Source organism: Sinohyriopsis cumingii, chromosome 4, assembly GCF_028554795.1.
Source record: "Sinohyriopsis cumingii isolate HCF-2022 chromosome 4, ASM2855479v2, whole genome shotgun sequence".
Classification (NCBI taxonomy): Eukaryota; Metazoa; Mollusca; class Bivalvia; order Unionida; family Unionidae; genus Sinohyriopsis; species Sinohyriopsis cumingii.
The window spans coordinates 116,795,425-116,815,373 of NC_142964.1; the positions used below are offsets into that span (position 1 = coordinate 116,795,425).

The 19,949-nt window shown below is 33.3% G+C and overlaps 1 protein-coding gene across 1 annotated transcript in view; it reads left to right on the plus strand.

Moving 5' to 3' along the window:
• Positions 1–16,858, plus strand: part of LOC149801954 (pentatricopeptide repeat-containing protein 2, mitochondrial-like) — a 44,353-nt gene extending 27,495 nt beyond the window's left edge. Inside the window, exons 5-9 of the mRNA XM_089956354.1 lie at positions 1,119–1,292; positions 6,286–6,399; positions 9,578–9,649; positions 10,226–10,333; positions 16,509–16,858. Of these exons, the coding sequence (XP_089812480.1) occupies positions 1,119–1,292; positions 6,286–6,399; positions 9,578–9,649; positions 10,226–10,333; positions 16,509–16,706 (666 nt within the window). The 3' untranslated portion in view covers positions 16,707–16,858. The remainder of the gene's footprint in view (positions 1–1,118; positions 1,293–6,285; positions 6,400–9,577; positions 9,650–10,225; positions 10,334–16,508) is intronic.
• The last annotated feature ends 3,091 nt before the right edge of the window (positions 16,859–19,949 follow it).

Below are 19,949 nucleotides of genomic sequence, written 5' to 3' on the forward strand. Positions count from 1 at the left end.
GTTCTTCATTGTTTTTATATTCTTAGATGTTGGAGAAAAGAGAAAAAACAATGCATCATCCAGGGGTTTCAGTCTGATATAAGTTGACACTAAAATAATTTATTACAGACCCATTTAATCTTACATGCTTGATTTGGTCTTTGATACAGATGCTCAATCCGTATTTCCACTTCACACCCAGATTTGAACTACTTAGTTGCCTTCTTTGACGTCTGCTTGTGCATATATTTAGATACAGTGAATAGAACTATTATTAGTAACTTTTTGTTTGAATTTCATTCATACAATAAAGCTAACAATATTTAGAAAGCATAAAAAGGATGTATGTAATAAATTTTTAAAAATGCATTCATGTTTTGTACTGAGTCAGGGAAAGAACTCATTTGATATGGCTTATTAATACATTGAGGCTTGATGGCCTTGACGTATTCCTATGCCATATCAAACTCGTTCTTTCTGCTGACTCATAACAAAACATGTATCCAGTTTTGTTTGTAGATCAAATATTAATTCTCAAGACATACACATTTGAAGTTATTGGAAATTTATGTACAGTCAGGTCCAACTGCAAATTTGCCATGGTATAATGCATCAGCAATTCGGGATCTGAGTATAATGCATCAGCAATTCAGGATCTTGAGTATAATGTATCAGCAATTCAGAGTCTGTGTTGTTAGTTCTACTGATTACTCCTAGCAAACATAGGATCTGAGTATAATGCATCAGCAATTCAGGATCTGAGTATAATGCATCAGAAATTCAGGGTCTGAGTATAATGCATCAGAAATTCAGGGTCTGAGTATAATGCATCAGCAATTCAGAGTCTGTGTTGTTAGTTCTACTGATTACTCCTAGCAAACATAGATTCAGATTTAGTACATTATACAATGGAAGATCAAAGTCTGTGCAGTTTACTGTTATTTTGACGTGAGATCTGCTGTCACATAATTTTCCTGGCATGTTGTGATCAAAGCTGCTCATATGAAATCAAACATCAAATGGACATCATATAGCCCAATCTGTCATTGGATTTTGTTACTGTTGATCTAAGGCCCTACATTTTACTGGAGGCAGTCCTGCAACAGCGTTAGAATCAAATTTTTCATTTTGTTTTTCAGGATTTGGATGAGATGTTCCAAACAAGTGTATTGTCCTACACTCTGCTAATGGACATGTTATATGAAGATGGCCAGTATGAAGCTGTTGTGAAAGTGTACAATATATTTCGGAGCAGAATAGAGGGCTTCCATATAGATAATCACACTCTCTTCTTAGCAGCTCTCTACAAAATGGTATGTTTATTCACCACTGTTGCAATACAGACATGGTTCATGTAACTTTGAAAAATTCTTGAATTTGAGAGGTTGATTTAAAAATGCAGTGAATTTCAGAAAAGTTTGTTTGATCCATAACAATTATATTAAGTCAAAAAATTCCTTGAAATTTGCCAAAAACTTTGAATTTACAGGCGGGAAAAACAAAATGTTCAAACTCAGTCAAATATATCTTTTTGTGATTTTTTAAAATTTAAATATTCATCAAAAATAAAAGTAAATAAATAAAATGGGATAAAATTTATAGGATGCAATGACAAAACACATTAGTTAATGATTTACTTCAAGTTTTATATCCATAAGACAACTGTTCCTTGAAAACTTTTGGAAGTCTTTGAAAGGTCCATGAAATCTCCTTGAAGAACAACATTCCAGGGCAGTATGAACCACAACAGTGTAAGACCTTTTATAATGATCCATTGTACTGATGAAATGTCATTTCTTGTAAACAAAATTTCATTAGAATAGGAAAAAATATACATGGATTAAGGACATAAAATATTTCTTTTTTTCTTCCAGACTTATTCATGAAATAACACAAAATTCCATCTGATATTATGTATAAAGTTGTGGGAAAATTACTCAGAAGATTGCTTGGATGGCAAATCTTGAACTGGAGATTTGTAATAGGATATTAGGGAAATTTTTCTGGGTTTGATATTTGGGCTTAATAATTTGTAATGGGATAGTAGGGAAAAATTTGCTATGGTACCATGTACAGTGTAGCAGTATGTTACAAAGGTTTTACTACATTTTTGTTGGTACTGTTTTAGCAATTTATCATTATTACAGAAATGCAGTTCAAAGTTGAATGCCACAGAAGGAAAGTGCTTTGTGCGGCTGGATATTGACAGACATAAGTTTAACATGTACATAGTAATCAATCATACAATCAGAAATCATGTTACTTTCATGGGTATTAGTTTTTTTTTACAGATCTATTCTTTAACTGACAATTTAATGGAGAAAATCCACCCTCCATTTGAATCATGATGGTAATTTTCTAAATATAAAAAATGTAATTAAGAAATAAAGGTCGGGCTTGAAAACTTGAGGCACAATTTTGCACATTTGAATGATTTTTCTGTATGACATTTGAAAAATTTGCATGAATCATGCAGTTGTGCACCCTTGAAAAGATACTTGTTTTTCCTCAGTTTTTTTTAATAACATTTTGCTTTGCTTAAGGAATGCATACCTGCCATAGCACAAGGTGTCACACAAAAACATGATTTTTTACTCCAAACCCCCCTGACACAATTGTGTTGTTTTGTTTTTGAAAAACCTGATTTTCATTAATCTTTTGAGGGAAAAAAACAAGCAAATTCATTATAAGCCTGTAGATGTAGTGTAGAAATGGTAAACTACCATGCTTAGAGCTCACGAAAAACTATCCTTGGCACAGTTTATTAAATTAAACTAATTGTCAAAGAGGCAATTAAAAAGTAAGGTAATTAAGTATGAACAACCACCATTTCACATATTACTTAGCTGGTTGACAATAGCTAGTGTGATGTTGAGTACTTTGAGGACACATGTGAGGGAGCCCATTAGGTTAGTTTGCATATTACCTATGCATATTTACCAAATCACCAAGTGGAATTACCCAATTCATTTGAATTTGGTGGTAAATCGAACAAATGCATGGTGAAATATAAAAGTTAAAAATTTGAATGTTTAAACCATCTTTACTAAGGATTATTGGCAAGTTAATGAAAACATTTCTTTGAAGTTGGATTTTACTCCATGTATACATGCAAAACATAATTGTTTCAGTAGTCAGAATAGTGTTCAAGTCTGATTCATTTTTGAATGCAAAATGTAAAAGTGCAGCTGTGATTCAGGAAACATTGAGCTATTAATGAAGCAAGCAAAATCCATAAAAATTAAATTTCAGAAATTCTGATTGTTGGAGTTAAACCTTGTCTTGTAAAGCTAAGCAGCAAGGTGAAACATTTCATTCTTTGCACCTACTGCAAACACCATATTGACACATGTTTTTCTGGATTATATGACATCTGTTGATATAATGCCACACTTGTATGTAACATCAGGACAAGCCAACACACATATTCAACACACTGAATTAAACATTCAGATTAGTTCTTTCTTATTATTCATTATCCGAATCTTGTTAACATATCAATTATTAATCGACCCATTCTTTCGAGGATGATTTTGGCTGTGAGATAGAATAATTGGCAGACAGTAATAAGTACATGTTCATGTATTTATTTGTGATTTGTGTTGATAGAGAGATTGCATTAACACCTGTACTGGACAGAGGCATTTATTTCTACTGTATTAACTGTAAGGCCCATGTACCGCTTGAAAAAATTATGTCCTCTTGCTCCAGTGAAACAGTTGGTCCCCAATTTGATGTATATTTTCATTTCTGTCCTGGACAATGTGGGTATGTGAGAAAGCTTGCCAGTAGCTTCTCGTGGGTCGGTGGTTCTTTCCAGGGTTTTCCCAGATTCTTCCTCCACCATTAATACTGGCCGCCTTGTATAGCCAATCGTGTGCTGAAAAATGGTGTTAAACCCAACAACAACAACAATATTTCTTTCTAGAGATCATGGGGTCAAACAGCATTGGATATAGTTCTAGCAATGCTAGTGTTATGGGCGACAAGAACAACTTAGCTCTGACCAGAATTCTCTCTGAGAATCTAGCAGGGAAGTTTGAACAAACAGTATCGTCCAGTCTCAGTTGAGTGCAGAGATGAACATGAAGGACATTTGTATTGCCTTCAAATCTCCTGCTGAACAATGGAGAACAATGAAAACTGCACCAAATGTTAAGACTATATTCTGCCATTCATTGGATTTTAAACTGGGTTTATTGATTTTATTTAATGTCAGTATGGTTGCGTTTATGTGAGTGTTTGCAAATACGTGTTTATGTCTGTGTGATATTTGACAGTGCTAAGCCTACCAACTGTTTTTTTGTTTGTAAGTGTATAAAATGCTTTATAGAAAACAAACAAGTTATTTTCTTTTCTTCGGATTTGAACTTCAAGTAATTTTTTATAGGCTTATATGAAAATATAGCTTTTTCCCATTTGGATGATGTTGCTTTCTTGGGATCATGCACACTGACTCCCTTCACTCCCTTTAGAACCTCAAAACACACTTTTTGAGTCTCAGACACCACCCCCATCACTGTTTGGGAATATGGCAGGTCTGTGAGTGATGGAATGAAAAGTTTATAATTTTCCTTTAGCCATATAATAATTTTTAATGGTCCTGGTAAACGCAACGTATTAAGATTAAAATTTAAAGGTTTTAATGGCTACATACAGTGAATTCACATTATTTTATGGGTAGCAGTTGTTGTGGGGCATCAGTTTTCATGAAGCAAGAGATTTCGTTGGTTACCAGTTTTCATGAATTTTTTGGTTGCGTCAGACTGTACATTTTAAAAGCCAGTTAAAATGATTCTGTTTGTGAAAACATAAGGATCCATTTTCAATTCCAGAAGGTAAGTACCAGCAAAAAATGCCCATTCCCCCCCCCCAAAAAAAACTCTAAAATTGGTACCCACAAAAATAAATGAATTCCCAGTATTTGTTATAGGGAATATTGATAGAAATTTTGTGCAGGCAAGCATGTTGTAATTCCAGTGTATAGAAATCTGAAATTGTGGTTTATATAAATCTCTGCAGGCAAGCATGCTGGAACTGTGGTGTATAGAAATGTATACAAGCAAGCACATTGAATCGTGGTGTATAGAAATCTGTGCAGGCAAGCCCATTGGAATTTTTGAATTGTGCATAGAAATCTGTGTGGGCAAGCACATTGGAATTGTGTATAGAAATCTGTGCAGACAAGCCCATTGGAATTTTTTTATTGTGTATAGAAATCTGTGCAGGCAAGCCCATTGGAATTGTGATGTATAGAAATCTGTGTAGGCAAGCACATTGGAATTGTGGTGTATAGAAATCTGTGCAGGCAAGCCCATTGGAATTGTGGTGTACAGAAATATGTGTAGGCAAGCACATTGGAATTGTGGTGTATAGAAAGCTGTGCAGGCAAGCACATAGGCAAGCAATCAGCCTCTGATGTGGGAGGTTGTGGGTTCGAACTGCTGTCAAGTCATACCAAAGACATAAAAATGGTACTAGCATCTGTTTTGCTTGGCGTTCAGCATTTAGAGGCTAGTGCTAGATCTGGTTGACCCGGTGTTAGGACAATGTGACTGGGTGGGACATGATGCTACATGTCTGTGGCTTTTTCTCCAGTGCTAGACATCACTATAAACTGGCACACTGCTGACATCGTAGCGATATGACTGAAAAAGTTTAAAGCTACATTACAAATCCAAATCACACACACAGAGACATTGTTCATCATTTAAATTTGTTAATAATCTGGAGATGTCTCAGACTGTATTGCCTTCTGTCCCCAATGCCATAATGTTACAAGACAGCCCAGATGGTTGAGCATTGAGGTAGAATGATTAAACTTCATTGTTTGAAGACTGTATTGCCTTCTGTCCCCAATGCCATAATGTTACAGGACAGCCCAGATGGTTGAGCATTGAGGTAGAATGATTAAACTTCATTGTTTGATTCATTTGACTGGGTCATTTAGTAGTAGAACATGGTTTAACAACTTTGCTCCACTGATTACATGTATAACATACTTTGGAATCCAACCCAATTTTCACATTACTTAAAAACTTTCACATTCCTTGTCACATATAAATAACATTTGGTTAATTGAAAATCCCACCCAAATAACATTTGATTATTGAAATCCCACCATTTAACTCTGTCTGACATTGACAGTAATATTTTGTTGATATATTTAATTGATTTAGTCCTACCTGTCATTCATCAGCGTAAGATTTATGTTTGTTGTAAAATGTTTAGGGAAGTCATGCTTTGCTTGAATTGTATTGTCAGATTTGGTAAATGTCTGATAGAATTTCTTATGTATTTTATAAGAACACTCCAGAGGCACTGAAGATGTGTACAGAGAGTATTGCAGAGGTTTTTGAGCAAAATAAAACTCTATCTCCACGTGCACTTGCTTTTGCTGCCATGTTAGCTTTAAAACAGGTAGGTTACATGTACATTTCAGGTAAAACTTAAATTTTATCATGCCTGCATTTGCATTTAAAAAGAAATAAGAAATGCCATTAATAGTTCTCATAACCGTGTGGACTGTTATTGAAATATAATTAAGTTTTGGAGAAAGGCTGGGCAGTTGATGGAGGCACCTTTGGTTGCGGTTAGGGTGTGTGGAAAGGATATAAAAACACACAAGAATTGCATAGAACTATGATTGTTAAATTGTTATTATATTTCATATCATACATTGTTGTATCCAGGGTGCTGTTGTTGGGATTGGCATGTATTAGAGGCTGTAAAATTTTTAAAAATCAGTCACAGAAAGGATAATTAAGAGAGTAAAATGGGGATGGGTGACTATGGGATCATGGGCCATTATTAGAACTGATATGGTAGATATGCTCTGAAGTTGATGACCTCATTAACGTTGATGACAGTTCTGTGATAAAATATATATATTGTTATTTATAATATTTTATGTCAGTGTTGTGTTTGTAGACAGGAAATGCTCTTGGATCCCTTGTAGAGAACATTAATTTCAGTCATATATATCTTGTGTCAGTATGTGCAGACAGCAAATACTCCCAGGAACTATTGTTGAGAACTGTACCTTGAAAAATTTATAATATCTCTCATCAGTGTATGCAGACAGGAAATGCTCCCACAAACTCTTGTTGAGAACTGTACCTTGATTCATATATAATATTTTACATCACTGTGAAGACAGGAAATGTTCTGAGGATCCCTTCTTGAGAACTGTTTCTTTGATCATTTATAATACCTTAAATCGGTGTATGCAGACTGGAAATGCTTTCAAGAACCCTTGTTAATCAAAAGCATATTGAAGATCAAAGTCGGATATCGGAATTATCTCATCCAAAAGGGATGTTTTTATATTGGCATAATTTACAATTGCAGGATTGCTGATCACCCTCTAGATCGTTTGTGAAAAACCATGTTTTAACAATACTCACAATTTTGGTAAAACATCTTCTAATTGAGAAATTTTTTTTAATTATATCTACTAGCTTAAAAGTTGAGGCTAATTGAAAGTTACATAATTCACTGGCAGATCTGGGTCTGTGCAGTTTGTTTGGAGTAATTAGTGGAATGAACAACACAGAATCAAATTTTCTGATGTATTGTGCAATGGCAGATCAGGGTCTGTAGTGTTTGCTGTTTGACTAAACTAATTAACCATTATAGATGGTATCCAAGTTCTAAGAGTTAATTGGTAATGATATATCTTCTGGTAACCCAATATTACTGTACCATGCTATATAATCCTAATACCATATACACTTGCTTAATGTGCAATCAGATTAGTAGTCCTGTTCCAGCAGACTTCTTGTATGACTACATGAAATTTTTGTCAATCAGGAGTCTTTAAAAAGCTGTTTTTCTTGTAGCGCTAAAACAGGGCCATCCTAAAATTTGGAAGAGTGGTATGACTGGCTGTTGAGATGAAGAATCATAATGTCATAGTCTTCCTTTTAAATTTTATAGAAAATATGGTGCCAACTACTTTGAATCATTGCATCAGGTAAATAAGGGCACTGTACACACGCTGAAATAACCTAGAACCCCCGAACAATGCACTACTTTTATTACTGACAATATAAAATGACTGAGGATGTTAGTCTAGTGCCAAAACTTGGCCAGATTTTGGGAAGTTCTGCCACCAAACTGTCCAAAATTGAATGACAACATTTCATCTAGAGTAGAAAGAAAGTAAAAGAAATCCTGGAAAATGTCTACAAATGTTGAAATTATGACCCAGAAAAATGTGCTGTTGTGCACTTCTTCAAATATGTTACATGATCATAGTATCTTAGAAGAACTACTACTGCCTTGTAAATCAAACACACCCAGACTTAACATCTTAGCTAAGAAAGCTAAAAGTTGCCTGCCCACATAGGTGACAGTTAAATAGAGTGATCTCCCCATGATAAAGGGATTGGTTCCAAATTCAGTGAATACTCAAGTTGCTATCTCTGCTTATGTAGATCGATTGTGAGGCATGTCATCGTTATGTATTTTATTTGTTTAAATTTATAAAGATATATTTATTTTATGGTTTTAAAAAAATTCAGTAATGATTAGGTAGCATAATATACATTTTCTTGTCTCAATCTCCATATCACAATAATCATTAAGCTAACAAATTTTGTTCATTTTTACATATATATATATATATATATATATATATATATATATATATATATATATATATATATATATATATATATATATAATGAAGTTTATGAAAACATTACATTGTAGAACTATTGGTATGCAAAAATATTAAAGGATAAATAATATAATCACTAATTTTCTTGTAAGATGAGTGGTTGGTTTTATTTTTGGTTGGAACAGTTTTTAAGATATTTTTTAGCTGTTTTGGTCGTATATCAGTAATCTCAGAGGTAGTTTCAGAACTTAGTAGTTAAAAGGAAGACATAGTCTCATATTGGATTCATAGAAATTGTTTTCAGCCAGTAGAGGGACTCTAGTTCGTTTTTTTAAACACATTTTTTGGGAAATGAAACATTTGTAAAAAGAAAATACTTGTTAACATGATTATGCAAAAACTACCTGAGGTAAACAAATGAAATTCAGTTGGCAAATTTGTATTAATATATAGATGATCTAGTCAAATTATCAGGCCATTGCAGCAATTTTTTAATTTTTGATATATTTTTTAACTTTTTGGACAAAGTTTTGGACAAAGTTCTTTTCATAAGTCTTGTAAAAATGAATAGAGTTCAACAAAATAAAATTTGGTATGCATGATTGTATACAAATGTAGATGATCTGATTAGATTTTCATGCCGTTATAGAACATATTTCAAATTCTTAAATTTCTAATTTTGTATCATCTTAAACTGTTTGCTCTGTACAGGGGCATGTATAATTTTATAAGAGAGTCATCATTTGCAAAAAAAAGAGGAGACGCTTATGAAAAATTTGCATTCAGAAAGTACAGTAATGAGTAAATTGTCTATTTAAATTCAACACCAGTGTAAGGGTGGTTTGCACTTTCATGTCAGTTTACCTGGCACATTTAGAGATGTCATGCATATAGTTGGGCTGAAACTGTTTTTTTTTTGTAAACTTTAACCATGTCATTTTATGAATAACTTTTTGTTTTCCACATGTTTTGCAGAACCGTCCAGAGATAGTGATGGAACTGCTCATCAAGATCTCAGATATGTCGTACAACTATGTCAATTTCAAAGTAAGGTCTTGTTGAAATATCATAAAAATATCATAAAAATAAGTGCAAGACCAGTAAAATCTAATTATTAGTTTATCGTATTGGTCATTGCTTCTTTGTTATGGAAAACAAAGCCATTCACTATTTCTAGGTAGTGGAATATATTTTATAGTTGCAAACAGTATCAAGGGAATTACATGTTGCTCTTGCTACCCAGAAATAAAAATGCCTGCCATGGTCAACACATCTGCTTACAGCTTCCTGGAATTTAATAGTCAAGTCTGACGATATCAAAAAAAGTTGAATAGTCTAACTGTGGTAAATAGAGGAGCTTATTTGAAGGATAATTTGAAACTAAATTTGTGTAACAAGCTGAGTAATTTTAGTATCCTGCAAACCTTATCTGAATATTCATGTACAATTGATTTACAGTACGAGTTAATTTTTAAAAAAAAGATTTAAAAAAAAAATTCTTTCACTTTAATAGAACTGTTAACTGTTTGCCTGCTTAAAAAATAAGCAAAAGGCCCAAAATATTAGTTTCTTCAGCCTCTACCCCGAAGAACATTTTATCCTTTTATTTTTAATTTTTTTCAGACCATTGCCCTGTGTAAGCTAGGTCGAGTGGACGATGCTATATTAATACTGCAGTCTGTTGTAAGAACTGATGCAGTAAATAAAATGAGTATTTTTACACAAGACGCTGTAAGTATTGACAAGTGTAGTGATCACATTTCATTAGCATCTGCGAGTTACGCCCATTAAATAACAAATTGTTTGTTCCCACTGTGGAGTTCATATTTCTTAATTTCAGCTTGAGTTGGAATAAGGGTTTATATCATCAATATCTCAAAGGAGTTTGATATGAGATTAGTGATTTTGCATCTGATTGGTAAACCTTATTACCACCTTGGAGGCCATATTTTTTTTATCTGATTTTGATCAAACATGGAATATATGCTAATATCGTTACGGTTTTGAACTAGTTTGATAATGTGCAAGATCCACATTCACTGACGAGTTGAACATAAATCTACTTGACTGGGATTGTTGCCAATCTGTAGGCCTCATTTCTGGTATGAGTTTTACCAAACTTAAATACATGCTTATATCATTGGGATCTTGGACAAGTTCAGTAAAGATAATGCATTTTATTTAGGTGATCTTGCATCAGATTGGCTGAGCTTCATACTCTTGTGGAAATCATAATTCAGATCTCATTTTGATCAAACTTGAAATGTGATCTTATATAATTAAGATCCTGGATGAGTGAGATCTACACATACTAATGAAATAATTATGCATCTGATTGGCTGGCATTGCTACCACAGTGGAGGCCAACACAGCAGTTTGCATAACTGAGCAAGTGAAGTAACTGGTGATCAGGTCCATTGAGAATCACAGGTTTTGGGCTGTGAAGAGTTATCTTCCTCTTGGAAAATATTTATAGAAAACAAGGTTCATAAATTGCAGTATAACCAATTAAATAAATTTTGGAAAATAACTCACCTTTTGGAATAATCTGTAATTTAAAGCTGAAGAAAATATATGCCATAAAACATAACTTACCAGTGCAAAAAGAAAAAAACACCTTCAGTATGTCAATTATTTGTATACAGTGTTGGGAATGAATGTGCTCATTTGTTCTGCAAATCCAGGTAGATTTTGCTTGTGCATATATGATGCACACAAGTAACCAGATTGCCCAACAGAACTTGAAAGTAAATTTTTTTTAATGTTATTGCTGTATTAAAATACCTGAAATATTTGTTGTTTTTATACTGTGACACATGTATTATTTGTTGTTATGGGCCTTTGACAAGAACAAAAGTAAAATAGAAAGGAATATGCTTTTCTTCTGAACCTCTTCCATATCTAATTACTATCTTTTGCCTAAATTTACAGACCCTTCAGATGCTGAACCTTGAAATTTTCAGATCATACAACATATTTTTACAAAAAACATAATTAGATTCCAGATTTTCAGGATGTTGTGACCAGAAAGCATTTAATTTCATTCATAGGTTATCATCATACTCATTTAAAAAGTCTATGTTTTCTCTCAGTATTTTCAATCACCCTCTGGACAGTGGCTAGGAAGCATGATTCAATAAAGGAAGCATGATTCATTAAAGGAAGCATGATTCAATAAAGGTTACCATTGCATTTAGCTTGCTCGTCATGGATGGTTTAAATTGACAGCAAGTTATATCAAAATTCAATTATTTAAGTTAATGAAATCTATATCTCACATAAAACATCACATTGTTGAGTAATACTGAAAACAGGGATTAAAAAAAAAAAACTCGCCCTCTTATCCTGATCAGGTAAAGAGTTGCTTATCCTTACTTGTCTCTGGACCAAGGAGATGCAGATTCACACCTTGAGAATCAGTCTGCACCATTTCTTACCTTAGCAAACAAAATGTTCAACATTACCGAACATCAGGCACCTGTCAGTTATGATTATTATTGCCAGTTTTTCTTAATTAGTTATGTCTGTGTCACAAATGAAGCTGATGTTTTTTTATCATGACTGTATGGCTTTGTGGATACATTATCATGATTGTATAGCTTTGTGGATACATTATCATGATTGTATAGCTTTGTGGATACATTATCATGCTTGTATGGCTTTGTGGATACATTATCATGATGGTATGGCTTTGTGGATACATTATCATGATTGTATGGCTTTGTGGATACATTATCATGATTGTATTGCTTTGTGGATACATTATCATGATTGTATGGCTTTGTGGATACATTATCATGATTGTATGGTTTTGTGGATACATTATCATGATTGTATAGCTTTGTGGATACATTATCATGATTGTATAGCTTTGTGGATACATTATCATGCTTGTATAGCTTTGTGGATACATTATCATGATTGTTTGGCTTTGTTGATACATTATCATGATTGTATGGCTTTGTGGATACATTATCATGATTGTATGGCTTTGTGGATACATTATCATTATTGTATAGCTTTGTGGATACATTATCATGATTGTATAGCTTTGTGGATGCATTATCATGATTGTATAGCTTTGTGGATATATTATCATGCTGAAGTGAAGATGTCATAAGGTATTTCTGTAAGTAATTGTCATAATAGAAATGTTGCTAACTTGCATTCAAGTGAAGTATTTTAAGTGCCTCTGCAGATTCCCACCAACTCTGACACAATGCCATTGTAATATATTTATAAAGCACATAACGATGTTGAGTCAGCCGATTTGGGCAATGACATGATCTTACAATTCAGGAATTTTTTCTTCTATGGGCATTCTGAAGTAGTTCTCTAGAAACTGAGTTTTAACTCAAAATGGATTACTTAGTATAAGTTGGTGAAAATCATGGAGGCACTTGGAATTCTTCTTTCAAATATAAGCTTGTAACATTCTTTTGTTTTGCAAAAACTTACTAATACTTATATAAAAAAAATATCTGCTGGCATCTTTGCTTTGACATGACAGTATCAGTAAAGCTGCAGTCTTGAAAATACTGGTGACCTGAGGCGGATATCACAAAGTTTGACCAAAGGAAGAAAAAAAATATATATTATTTTTAGGTTGTTAACTTCTCGGCTTATAAGCAAGTATATATGGTAGTTACAAAATTTGTTGCATTATATATTTCTCTAATGGACTAAATGTTAAAAGGGTTTTTAACTTGTGGACTTCACCCCAAATATACTTTCATGGTTGAACCCATTTTAATATCAGCTTGCATCAGGTGCTTGTGTTGAGTGAAGTGTTGACAGGGATGGGCCTATGTTGCAACAGTGGCCCCAAGACAGTCTTTTTCAAAGTAATTAAATTAGGCATGCATCCTTGGTTAACTTTTGGTAACTGGAGGGTGGAAATTGACTTAAAAGAAACCTTATTGCAACCAACCAATCCAATTTTTTTAGCATGAAAACAGAAACACTCATATTTTGTTGGGCCTAAACACTCATATTTTGTTGGGCCTAATAGACAATGTTGAAACAAGTTTTCCAGACTTTTCTTTCCAACTACATGTATTAATTTGCTTTCACAGCCTTACATTTGTCAGTTATCTAGGTGACTGCTATCAGACTCCTGGGTTTTTTTTTCTCTGATGATGTTGGGTATTACATGATCTTGCCTGTCTATGTGTGTGCATGAAGGTCTATGCATATTGTTATAACATACCCATGGGGTTAAAACTTTGGAATGTAATTGTGCATAATTATCTTGGACTTTATGGTACATCATGGGGAACATAGGGAGGGCATGAAACTGGGAAAAGGTGGAATGAATAACTATGTAAAGTATGCTGCTTCATTACAAAATTAATTGTTTATCATCTGTTAGCCATCTCCTGGCTATTTACCATGATTCATGATTTTCAAGAGACACAATTTCTTCATATTTTTTTTCCACTTAAAAAATGTAGACAACAAACCACACTCTATTCTTAGCAAATATGGACACAGTCAGCAGTGTTGTTACTTACCTTTGCATGCATGGGATTAACATTTGATCCTCTCCATGTACTTTTATTTGAAAGGTGGAAGGAGGGAGAGCAGTATTATTATAAAATTCTGAGCATTTGAGAATGTATTGAGCTCAACCAAAGTCTGTAATTATTTTATTACATTCATACTAGGATTTGAAATCCTTCTGTGAGCACATAATGTTATTTTCCTGAGCTGAAATCTCAGAGGAGACAGATGCAGACTAGAAGAAATAAAGGGTGTTCCATCCTCAGTGCTGTCAATTTAAAATGTTTCTATCTAGGTCCTCCACTCATTTTATAGATTGGCAATTTAAAACAAAAATACCTCCATAAGCTGTAGGGATGAAATGATACACCTCTGCTGTGTATTGATACAATGCACAATACACAGTCTCTGATACATTATACATTACAAATATTAACTTGATGGTCTTTCCCTCTTTGGAAGGTCTGTCAGTGTTAGTTGGTGTCCTTTTATGTGATATACTGGTTATATTTCTAGTTGAGGTATACCGTATTACCAGTATGCCATTTTACTGCAGTAAATTTTTCCTGTGGTACATACCATGGTACCCTATTATTTTACCAGTATACCGGTAGTTTCCTTTCATAAGGAATGTACAGAAATTCCCGAGGAATCTTGTTACAACTTTAATGATATTAATAATGTGTTTTCATTATTAAGACAAAATGTTTAACAAAACAGTTGTATCTGTCACAGATTAATGGTAACAAATATAATTTAATCATATCTTTGACACCTGTTGTGTATGACAACACAGTGGAAAAATGAAATCTGAAATAGATTTGGGCAGAATCCAACTTTCAGAAAAACTGCAGATTCAAAAACAACCCCACACACACACACACAAAAAACCGAAACCAAAATATGTCATGTTTCAGTTATTGATTAGCGTAAGTGAATGTGTAAAGTATATGTATTCCTTTGGGAGATTTGAATCACCCTATGATTTTCAGGAGTTTACTTGTTTTCTGTCTGAATTGTACATAATTTCCCAAGTCCACTAAATATTTTCTTGTTTGTTAAGTGTGTTTAATGTTTACTGGCCCTCTCTGATAAATTTCTTGACAAGACGTTGGCATCTCACTCAAAGTTTCCCTGCTTATTGTATCAATGTGGCTAGAAAATTGTAGCCTTTAGTATCAACATTTCATATTTGTATCAATAGTATCCTTAATGTTAACAGTAAGTCTTTCATAGTATCAGCTATAGTGTAAGCTTAATCATCCCACTTTAGTTAAAGATTTTAGATTGCAGCTTATACAACAGTTAACATACACATAGAAAATTTATCTACAGTAAGGTACTGACCATTTATTTATGGGTGGGCAGCAGTGCTTTTCTTTTGAGATGAAATATTTTCTTTTTTCTTTATAATGTCATGGATATAATATGGTGTTATTTTGCAATAATCAGAGCAAGATATTTTGTTCAGTTATTGTCAGATGGAATTAAACAAAAAAGTGTCAGGCTCCTGCTCCAGAACACTGAATTACTGGTCCCTAATAATAACTGCGGTATACCCTGGTATGTATCACTGTACATTGAGAAATAGAGGTATAACATTTTTGGTGGTACCCAGCTCCAATTGGCTCTGACCCTTCACCCAAACATAACTGTCCAAATACAAAAAATGGGGTTGCAAGGGTCAGAGGAAACTTAAACTACTTTATGCCAAACAAGCTGTTGGGATAAAATAATTACCATGGAATTGGCAGGGGTGAGGAGAACAATATTACAAACCATGTCACTTGGTGTTAATTTGTAGAATTTTTCTTAACTAACAAAATTGTGTCTGCAACAGCTGTCTCAATGAATTCTCAATTTAACGAATAATAAGGAAAAGGATTAAAATAACTGGCATACAGTATCGTTTTGTATCAATTCTCCACCACTTGTATCAATGTGTATTGTAACAGCAAAAGTATTGATGCATCATTTATCAATGAATCATTTCACTTTTTTTTTCTTCTGTTTATTCATATATTTTTAGATTGATTTAATATTTAATATATACATATATAGATTTTGTCTATTACTTCCAAAAAGATGGTATCCTCAGTTTTGTTATTGGCAGTAGGTACTTTCCTTGCCTCAACAAAAAAAAATTGTTCTCAAAAGTACTTTTGTGGTTTGAAAAAAAGTACCACTGTGATAAAAGTGTCCTTGTCCATCCTCTGTAAACAAATTCCTAATAGGAGATATATTACATTATGTAATATTCTGAATATTTGTAAGCATTTCAGACTGTAATTCCAAAGTAGATCAGTTTCCTTTATGTTAAATATTTGATTTTTATCCTATTATATATAATAGAATTATAGTATTAAAAAGTTCACACTCTCATGAGCACTTGTATTTTTCACAGGTAAATACAGTAGAAGAGGCAGTAAACAAAACACAGAACCAAGAATTAAAGTTGATATTTAAGCGCCTTGCCAGATCACTGAAGGAAGGTGGCTTGATATCCCCTACACCTCTGGAAGACAGATTAAATGAACCAGTGACTCGACAATTGTTACCTAAAACACCATATCGTCGACAGTCATTTTATCGAAGGAATTAAGCATACCTAACCTTTTTATAAAACTTTTATGTGATCTTTTGTGATCAATTTATTGAACAATGAGAAAAGTTTTATTGTACATTGTAATCCAGTTCTTTGATAACTTGTAACAAAACAGTCACTGTGATGAATAAAGAATTTGACCAGGTAAACTCCTTTTATCAGTTAGTGATTAACAAAATTACAAACAAATACTGAAATAATCTGAATCTAACCATATTTTTTTTTTTCAGGAGAGTTCAGATTGTACTTGCCCATCATAATAATAATATGTATTTGAACACAAAGAGTTTCATTGTTTATTCTGATCATTATGTTGAGGGATTAATGCTGCATTCCCCTTCATAAAAGTCATAAACTGAATTAAATGCATGACATGATTATGGGTCTCTCCTAATGAAGACTAATGACATATTTAACAGAATTTTTTTTACCAAAGTCAACTAAAAATGGGCACATCCAGAGGGTCCCTGTATTGATCAGGTAGATGTTTTTCATTGTCATTCACCGTGCATGCATACACAGATGGGTAGTATTCACTTTACGAAAAATCATAAATTGAAATAAAGGTATAACATAATTATTTGTCTCTCCTAAAGAAGAATAATACAAAATATTTTGCACAAGGGTACACAACAGTCAAGAAAATTTGGAGAATCCTGGGCATCCCTGTATCCATTAGGAAGATTGGGAAAACATGCAAATAAGATTGGATGTCTTCTAGTACCATATATACCAGCTTATAAGTCCTAAATGCAATAGATGACATAATGCACCAGCAGATCTGGGTCTATGCATTTTGTTAGTAATAATCAGTAGAACAAAAAAAAAGACTTGGATCTGCTAGCACATTATGCTATGGACGATGAGGGGTATATATGTTGTTGCATTTTAGACCCAATTTATAATCAAGTGTTTACACAGATAGGCTAAAAGGACTGTGTGACACATGCAACTATACACATCTCACTCGTAATTAACATGATGGTTGTCAAAATCAAGTGTACAGCATGTGCTCTCATTGTCCCAGTGTCACTATAAGATATATTTCCAGTATGTTGCTCATCATGCATGCATAAACAAACAGGCAAAAAGGGCAACATGACACGAGCAGTTGTGAACAACTTCAAATAATTTTCATGAGGTTTGGACAAATCAAGTTTAGAGAATGCACTTTCACTATTTCAGAGTTACTGCCCGACAACTAGCACCTGACATAGTGATTGCAGCTGTACTAAGCTCACCCATAATCAGTCATAGAGCATGTGCTCCCACTGTCATAACCAGACAAGTAGTGCCTGACCAAAAATGCTTGCGTGGCACATGCAGCTGTACAGTCTACTCATAATTATCTTGAGAGTTGGCAAAATCAAGTACTAACCATGTGCTCCCAATGTCCCAGTGTCATTGCCAGATAATCAGTGCCTTGCCTAAAACATGTTCTACCTCAAAATGTGCATTAGACCCAGTGTGCAACAAAAACAACCATCTGGATGCAGTACAACCTTAAGAAATCCAGTCTTGTTTTAAAAATCACCTTGTCACTGAGTGCAATCAGTATTATTTCAGTCCATAACACACAGGTTTACTCAATGGGAGAATCTAAATGGATTATGGTGGCAAGACAATTGTTTCATATTATTCTAATCATTAAATTAGGATGGAATATAGTTTAACAATAAGTTTAATAAGAAAATGAACAAAGTGAACTATAATGTAATGTAAACTATGTTTCAGTACCATTATATTGACTGAATAATGAATTATTTACATTTGTTATATTTTTTATCTTGGAGGGGGGTTAATGACATTTTTCAGCACATTAGCTATACAAGGCAGCCAGTATATTTTGGTGGAGAGAAAACCAGGAAAGAACCACTGATCCACGGGAAACTTTTGGCAAGCTTTCTCACATACCCACATTGGTCATGCAGAAACTTAAACTCAAATCGACAGAGCTGACGTGTGTGATCTGTACAGGTGACCACCTTAAACCACTCAACCACACAGGGTCTCTTTTATTTTGTTGTCAAATATAATCTACTTCATTTTTCAGTTGATATGTGATCACTGTGGTAGTTAACAAGAATGGGCTTCGATTTGTCTGTTAGGGTTTCCTGAATGGATCAGCTTGCCCATCATGTGCTTTTCTCTGCATCCACCAACCACTGGAAGTAACAGAATCCCTTCCCCAATACATGAATTTAAGTACCAAGAAAAATATGATGTGTTCAATCTGTATTGCAATGAGTATCAGTTTATAAAGACACATGATATGTTATTTTATACAGTGAATATCTGTTTATAAAGACACATGATGTGTCCTATCTGTTTAACAGTGAATATCAGTTTATACAGACACATGAAGTCTTCTATCTGTTATACAGTGAATATCAGTTTATAAAACATATGTGTTAGATCTGTATTACAATGAATATTAGTTTGTCTTCTATCTGTTACACAATGAATATCATTATAAAGACATGCTGAACTCTGTATTACACTGAATATCATATTATAGATACATGTCTAGTGTTGTATTACACTGAATATCATATTATAGACACATGTCTAGTGCTGTATTACACTGAATATCAGATTATAGATACATGTCTTGTGTTGTATTACACTGAATATCAGATTATAGATACATGTCGAGTGTTCTATCTGTATTACAATGTTTATCAGTTTCTATGGAAAGATGCCAAGTTCTATCTGCTTACAATAAATATTAGATTATAAATACAAATGTTGAGTGTTCTATCTGCATTGCAATGAAGATCAGTTTATAAAGACCGATTTTAAGTGTACATTACAATGAATGTCAGTTTATAAAGATAGATGTTAAGTGTTTTATCTCTATTTTAATGACAACTAATTAGACAAAGCATGGGCAACTTCCTTCTGGGCATGGGATAGATAAGTTAATTTTAAAGCCAGACCCTATGATGTAAATTACTTATAAAACCAGGTCATGGGCCATATTTTGCCCACCCGAGTTAGATGAAAAATGTACTATCTGTAATTCAATGAATATCAGATTATATAGACAGATGTTAAGTGTTCTAGCTGTTATACAACAAATATCAGATAATAAAGACATGCTTAGTGTTCTATCTATATTAAGATGAATATCATATTATAAAGACATGTTTTATGTTATATCTGCATTACAACAAATTATAAAGACATGATAAGTGTTCTGTCTATATTACAATGAATATCAGATAAAAAAGATAGAAG